The sequence below is a fragment of the Apium graveolens genome, chromosome 9, assembly GCF_009905375.1.
Source record: "Apium graveolens cultivar Ventura chromosome 9, ASM990537v1, whole genome shotgun sequence".
NCBI classification, from domain to species: domain Eukaryota; kingdom Viridiplantae; phylum Streptophyta; class Magnoliopsida; order Apiales; family Apiaceae; genus Apium; species Apium graveolens.
Window position 1 is genome coordinate 262,859,932 of NC_133655.1, and position 8,614 is coordinate 262,868,545.

The 8,614-nt window shown below is 29.5% G+C and overlaps 1 protein-coding gene across 1 annotated transcript; it reads left to right on the forward strand.

The window, feature by feature from the left end:
• The first annotated feature begins 7,592 nt into the window (after positions 1-7,592).
• LOC141686243 (protein FAR1-RELATED SEQUENCE 5-like) lies at positions 7,593-8,402 on the forward strand. Its single transcript, XM_074491290.1, has one exon. It carries the CDS (start codon positions 7,593-7,595, stop codon positions 8,400-8,402), a length of 810 nt encoding a protein of 269 aa, XP_074347391.1.
• Positions 8,403-8,614: the final 212 nt, after the last annotated feature.

The following is an 8,614-nucleotide window of genomic DNA, read 5'->3' on the forward strand; positions in this document are numbered from 1 at the left end:
TCCTCATTATTATAAATAACCTCAAGTTCTAAGTTCTGCAAATATTATCGACGTCGATTCAACTAATTTTCATTACTTTTATTATCTCTAATTTGTCATGTCTATAATCTCTTCCTGAGATCCAAATTTTATTAATTTCTCAATCTAGCCATCATTAATTATTGCTCATTTTCACCTTTTTTCTTATATAAGATATGGAACCAACTTCTCTATCACACTTCAGGCGTTCTTTAGACATAGTAGTATCTTGAGGTTGTCATTCTATTAATACTAGCGTAAAAACCCGTGCAAGGTACAGGCCTGCATATATATATATATATATATAGATATATTATCTCGAATAAATTTACATTTATATAGAAATAATTTTTTAATACAATAAATAATTATTTTAACTTTTTACTTGATTTCTTACCTCTTTTTATTTTCATACATACTATTGCAGGGATAACTTATGTGTTCAGAGCTTAATTTTTATCGTAGAGTTCGATTTTAACTTATCTCGATAATTTTGAGATTAGATATTTATTTTAAGCTCTGTGATCAATTAATAAAAAAAATTAAAACTATATCATTATAACTAAAATATTTGAAGTTTATTTGCAGGGATGTGCATCGGGTTATTTCGGGGTCGGAAAGTATTATCCCCGCCTTAATCCGCTAACACATCTTGAATTCTAAACGGGAATTCTTTTAATTACTGATTCCCGCCGGAAGGGGATTCCCACGGGGATGCGGGGATATTAAAAATAATAATTTATATTTTTAGTATATTTTTTAAATAAAAAATAGTCTACTAATTCGTAATATATAAAAACATTGATAATATTTTATAATCTTAATATCAAATCATATTGAAATTGATTTATAATGCAAATGAATGAAAAATTAAAAATATGCATTATATTATAATGTAAAAAAATTGTTCAATAAAATACTGATTATTTTAAAATTATTATATTTTTTAAATATAATTTTCATAAAAAATTATTTAATAATATATATATATATAAATGAATATGAGGTGAGTGAAACTAATATGAGGTGGTGGCATTTTTTTAATTTTATAATAAAACTACAAAAACTAAATAAAAAGAAGGCACGTAAATAATATAAATCAACATTTTATACTCAAAAGTTAAAGTAATAAAAACATAATTTGATAAAAAAGAGAGGATGTGCCTTATTTAATAAAAAATTTATATAAACTGAAGAAGTTATGTAGCACAATGGTAGTGATATGAAGTTTTTGAGTAGAAAGTTTGGGGTTTGATACTTATTTTTAACAAAAATTGCGTGAGAAATGACATTTTTAAATTTTCAAACATAAAAGGCAAAATTGTAATTTTATTGCCATTAAAATGACTCAATTTACTCGTAGTCCTCTTTTAATATATCGAAGGAGATACAATTATACGGAAACTAAAAAAACGGAGTTACATAAATAATATAAAATAATATTTTATTTACTCAAAAGTTAAAATAATAGAAAAAAAATTATGTTAGAAAAAGATTTTGTGGTTTATCTAATAAGATTTTTAATTAGGACTCAATGTGATATGTAGCATAATGGCAGTGACGTGTACTTTGACAATAGATGGTAAGGGGTTCGAATCTTGGTGTATACACAATTTCTTCTTATTTTTAGCTTAAATTATATAAGGGTGCCATTTGCGTAATTTTTGAAAATAAAAGGGTAAACTCGTAACTTCACAGCCATTAAAATGGCTCAATTTGCCCTTGGTTGCCCTTTAATATATAGAAGGAGATTATTGGAGCATATGTAGTTGGTGTATGTGACACAGTCACTATTTCTGGTCATTAAATATATAAATGAATTATCTTATGAACTTCTGGTTCATATTAATATCCCCTTTTTAGGATCAAGATGAGGCAACGATAATTCATTCTTACAAAAATATTCACCAACTATTTATTTTCTCCCCCTGATTTCAATCAAGTCATAAAGAAATACATTGATGATTTCAATAATATATATCCAATTGTGGAATCGATCTTACTATCGTGGGGGAAAATTTATGATGACCAAATGATTTATTTATGACGGGGAGGAAATATAAAAAACTTGTTTATATGAGAATCAATACAAAATACTCAACAATTTTTAATTATGCCTAAAGCAAATAACATATTTATCAATGAGAAGAATCTACGGGTTCTTCAACGAAAGTTCATATAAATTTCAATTATCGTTCGCATCTTTATTAAATTGATGGCTTGGCTGGTAATGTCCAGCTATAAAGTTATCAGTAAACTTCTGGTTTACTTCAAAATCAACTTCAATAGTTTATATAAAAAAAATATTCTTCAATTATTTGGGAAAGTATAATTACATCAATAGTATACATACCCTCTTATAATGAGACATTCTATATAATGCTCCCCCTTGAATGACTCATATTAGTTCTTGATATTAGTCATCTTTATCACATTTAAGAGAAATATTTCTTATATACATGGTAAGAATACGATCAAAAAGTGTTTGTAATATTATGACTATTGCTACAGGCATGATCGATGTCCTTTGATTTTCTAATTTGTCATATATATTCTAAGGACTAAAAGGGTGTCATTTGTTGCAATACATTATCTTTCTATCAATAATTCAAATTTAATAAATTAGTCGCAATATCAAATAAATTATATTATGCCCAAATATCACACTATTCTTTATATGGATCCATCCTCCAGGGATATTATATCATTTAGGATAAAATCATAATATATAAAATTTTGACTATCTCAAAATTTTTATAGCAAATATAAACATTATATAGCAAACATAAACCAACCACTTAAGTGCTCAAACATAAACATTTTAATATTTAAATAAATAAAGCAAGGCAATCACCAACCTCCATACGTGTAAGGTTCGAAGGATCAACTTGGCCTTCACCTCCAAGGTGGGCTTCAAGATGGGAAATTCCCAAAGGATCAACTTCTTCAGTGAGATTAGTTTCAACATTTTTCAAAAAGGACTGATACCAGATGCTTGGAGGTACGACAGGTACGACTCAATGACCTTTCATTCCACAACGGTGACAAGCACTTTCACCCCTTTTATCCATCATATTTACTTTAGGTTTTTTCTCATTTTTTGTCCACTTCTGGTGGTGAGATTTTCTTTAAAACTTGAGAATTTTTTATTATTATGACCTCGGCCATGTAAGAAACCACGACCACGAGCATATCCACGAGTACGCCCAAACTCACGCCCTCGTCCACGTCCAAATTGCTTACTTGGCCCAAGATCATTACTTGTCACAACATTCACTTCAGAGAATGATGTTGAACCAGTTGGACGGGCTTGATGATTTTTCATCAATAGTTCATTATTTTGCTCAGCAAGAAGCAAGACTGATATTAGCTCAGAATATTTCTGAAACTCTCTTTCATGATACTATTGTTGCAGGAGCATATTATTGGCGTGAAATGTGGAGTAAGCTTTCTCCAACATATATTTATTAGTTATATTTTCACCACGTAATTTTAGCTGAGAAGTAATCTTAAACATTGCAGAGTTATACTCGCTTACACTTTTAAAATCTTGCAAACCCAAGTGTAACCAATCATAGCGAGCCTTAGCGCTAAGATGGATTTCCACAACCAAAATCCATGTCAAGTATTTTTTTTCGGTGACATCAAGTGCGTTGAACTCAAGTTTTGTAAGATTAGACATTTCTTATATTACTATAATAAATATAATATAATTAATCAATTATAATAAGTACAATCGCTGGAAGAGAGGTATTTTTTTTTTAAAATCATAAAAAAATTATGGCCATGAATTTATATTCATGCCCATGACATTCTGCTGCATCTCAAGTTGGTTCCCTTTCATGAGCATGCTTCGTTAACACTTTTATAATAAGCACATTCGGTCAATATTTAAAATACGCAAATAAAACACATATGCATTAATATTTAAAAATGCATGACAATATAACATGATGATGGTACATTGAATTCAATCTATAGGTACATTCAATACAATCTACTGTATATGTAACGTCTAGCACGTTGCACCCATTTTACCTTTATAATTTATCCCACCTCACTCCAAAAAAATATAGTTTCCTAGTATATTAAAGCAAGGAAGGGGGAACTATTAAAACAAATAAGGATGAAATATATTGATCCAATATCTCGAATCAAATATCGTACAAAATGGCTAAATATGATAAAGTCAAATTTGATCAGTTTCAAATAATACCAATTTACTCTATGAAGATGATTTTATATGAAAAAGTATAAAACACGAAAAATGTAGAAAATTCTGGGACCTTTCCACAATGGTAAGGCTCGTTGAAAATGAACAAGTAACGAATTCAGAAAATAAATATTTGTAAACTGTAAAATCAGAATCAGCTCCTAATTATGATAGTATTTTGATATTTAAGACATCGAAATCAGGGTATATGGTAATGGAATGTAAAGATAAAAGGTAGATATCCAAAAGATATTTTCAGAATGGTATGGATCTTAATATTTGAACAAATATTTAATTTACTATGAATTATAGAAGTTACTGCTTATCACCCTAAGTCATAGAATCAGATTATACAAAATACAGATTTTGACATACTTATAAGCAGAATTTGGAAAAATACAAAGAAGAAAGATTGTAGATAATAAAAAAAACCTTACAACGAGTATAAGCTCAATAAATTCCGATGGATAATGAATCAGATACAAAATATACAAGAATAAGGAACATAACAAACACATAAAGATCATCTTATTGCAAGCGAAACAAAGTAAACTAAAAATAGTGTACTTACCTCATGGACAAACTGAAATAATAAATTTTTCTTAGAATTCTTCTTCTTCTTGGATTTCCAACACCTATTTACACTATTGTGCTGATAACGTGTTATAAATAATATATTTATAAGAGAGATTGAGAGATAGTTAGATAATGATGAAATATATCATCTTGTAATTCTATGTCATAAACAAAGTACAAACTAGCCTTATATATGCTAGTAGAATGGATGTTATAAGGAAAATGGAGAGTCAAAGGTTATTAGTAATTAAGATAACCATATGAAAGGCTAAAAGTCATCTATTTAATACATAACAAACTCATATTTGTATAGCATGGATATATATAAAATGTTACTTCATTAAAAAATAATGTTACACTATACTTTATATACAAATGAATTTATATTTTTAAATTTGTCATTTTTATAAATAGGATTTAATATTTAGAATGTCGGGCTTTTGTCAACATATAATATAATGTATTTAAGTATATTTATCCTTATATTAATTTAATTGTGACAAAAAGGGTAGTGTTTAGAGAATAACGACAAAAATGTTAGTACTAACACTCAGGTGAATAAAGATAAAAGTGTTTGTTCACGGCACATCGTTGACATAATATTATAATAATATAAAAATCAGATTAGCCTATCTTCAATATACATCAAATCATTCAAGGTTTTAAATAAAGGCAAAAGTTCCACAGCCACAGTTGGCTCCACGTGGCTTGGAACCAACAAATCTGGATCGATCAAAACTGCAGCAATAAATCATTGTGGAAGCCGCGTCACTTTCCGCAACGATTCATTACGGAAGCCACGTCACTTTCCGCAATGATTCATTACGGAAGCCACGTCATCTTCCGCAATGATTTATTGCGGAAGCCACATCACCTTCCGCAATGAATCATTGCGGAAGCCGCGTCACCTTCAATTTAACCTTTTTACTAGATAAATACCTTGCATTATGTTCTAATTATGTTGTCAATATTAAATATTTTAATTAAAATAAAAATTATTATTTTATAAATTTTATAAAATTATGTATCATGAAATAATAAAATTATAATATAAATATTCTACATTTTTTCAGATTATTTCAAAAACGCGTACCCCAGATGATTTTTGGTTCATACATATTATGGTTTTTGATTCATAAACTCATAAGTTTATGTTGAGTTTATATATCAAAAACCGTCCCGGTTATACATTTTTCCAAATTATCTAATAGTAGTATTACTGAAACGAGTATTATTTAATAAAAAATATAATTTTATTATTAAAAAAAAATGTTTCTACAATTTCATAAAATATTTTTATAAGGATATAGATGTGAACATAATAAGTCTACTTCCGAAATAACTTATCTATTATATTTTTGATAATATATTTATGTGTTTTAAATTTTAATGTGCAAAATTTTCTATTTCAAAGAAAAATGATAGAAACGATACTCAAACTATATCATTTGTGGTTATCATGTGTTAAAATATTTGTAATACGGAATTGTGTATTTTTATTTTCCAACTGGACTTTATATCATAAACAAAGTATTCTAAAATTAAAATTATATTAGTTAAATATTTTTTTTTATTTTTTAGTGTACTTATTTTACCATAATAAAAGGTAAATTAAACAATATTTATGTTCACAAAATAAAAAAAATTATATCAAAAATTCTAGTAATAGTAACAAGTTCTATCAAATTTATGGTTATTTTAAAAAAAATACTACAAAAAAAAATAAATAAAAAAAAATCGAGCACTTTCGCAATGAATCATTGCGGAAGCCTCGGAAGGCCTGAACTTTATTTAAATTTCGCGCATATGCGGCGCATTGGTTGGTTGGAGTCATTAATACTCCTTCCGCAATGAATCATTACGAAAGCCACGTCACCTTCCGCAATGAATCATTTAAAGCCACGTCACCTTGTGCAATGAATCATTGCGGAAGGATCATTAAATGCACGCCCACCAGCATTGTTTTTCATCTCTTTCACAATTTTTTCCTCATTTTTTCATCATTTTTCATTTGGAGCTCAAGGTTAAAGGTGTGTTTTCTCTTCCTATTTTAATGGCTTCACACTTGTTTAGTTATTCAAGTTCATCTAGTGATCGTGATGATGTAGGAAAAAATCTGATTTACCGTGAACTTATTGTAGATGATGTTAATGAATTGATAGATGTTGATACTTATGAATATAAATCTAAGAAAAAATTGGATATGGATGATGATATTGATTATATGGAAAAAGAGGAAGAGGGTGATCCAATGAGAAAAAGAAAGCAAAAAATGAATAATAGTGATGTTGATGATGATTTTAATATAGAAGAGAAAATGAATATAAATGATGACAGTGATTCTAATGATGATGTTGAGGATGTTAATAGAAAAAAAGTTTGTTAATGTAGATGATGATGATATGAGTTTTGAAAATAATAATAATAGGTTTTCAAAATCAAATATGAATGGTGTTGTCCCTTGTGTTGGGATGCTTTTTAACCCTTTGGATGAAGCCGAAAAGTTTTATAGAGATTATGGTAGTGGTATTGGATTTGAGATTATTATTAGGAGTACCCATAGATATTCAAGGGGAAATGGTGTATCCTCGCGCTTGTATATTTTTCGTAAGGGTGAGAGATTAGGTTCTATGAAAAAAAATGTTGAAGATAAGAGAAAGGAAAAAAAAGGAGGATTAAAGATGTAATTCCTAGAACAAATCGTAATGCCCGAATATGTGTCACTCATAGAGTTAAAAATGATAAGTGGGAAATAACTTTGGTTCAATTGAAGCATGATCATGATATGGTAGCTCCAGATAAAGTACAATTCATGGAAAGGTCAAAAAATATTGATTCGGCGACCCGAGCATTGATTGAGTTATTTAATAAATCAGGGATTAAAACCGTCCAAGTGATGAGATTTCTTGGTAAAACGTGGGGTGGTGTGGAAAAAATTGGTTTTTCAAATCAAGATGTTCGTAACGTCATTCGTGATATAAGACGGCGGGTGTTTGATTTCGGTGATGCGGATAGTGGGAAGGCCTTGCTACGACAATTGCAGGAAACAAGTTTTGGGAATATTTTCTATCGAGTTGATTTGGATGAAGAAAATAGAGTTAGAGGTTTGTTTTGGGTTAATGATCGATCATTGAATGCGTACTCGAATTTTGGAGATGTTGTTTCATTTGACTCAACCTATAGGACCAATATGTATTGTATGCCGTTTATACCTATTACGGGGGTCAACCACCACTACCAAAATATCTTGTTCGGTTTTGCATTAATGAGGGATGAGAAAGAGACTTCCTACAAATGGGTTTTGAAAACATGTTTGAAAGTCGTTGGGAACAAACCTCCCCAAACAATCATTCCAGATCAAAATATAGCGTTGGGAAATGCTATTCCGGAGATTTTGCCACATACAAAACATACATTATGTACGTGGCACATAAGTAGTAAATTTCCCGAGAAATTGACGATTTTGTACACACAATATCCGGATTTTAAGGCGGATTTCAATAGTTGTTTATACAAGTCGTTGTCACCCACAGAATTGTTGGTAAGTGGGAGGTTTTGGTTGAGAAGTATGGACTCGAGGAACATGTTTGGCTAAATGAGATGTATGCCATAAAAGATCAATAGATTGGCGCTTACACAAAACAACATTTCTCCGCCGGAATGACCACCACCTCACGAAGCAAATCCATAAATTCATTCTTTGACGAGTATGTGAAACCTTCAACCGGGTTAAAAGAATTCATTGAGAATTCACGAAGGGCTTTGGAAACTCAATACCTTAACGAGGTTAAAACCGATTACGAGACC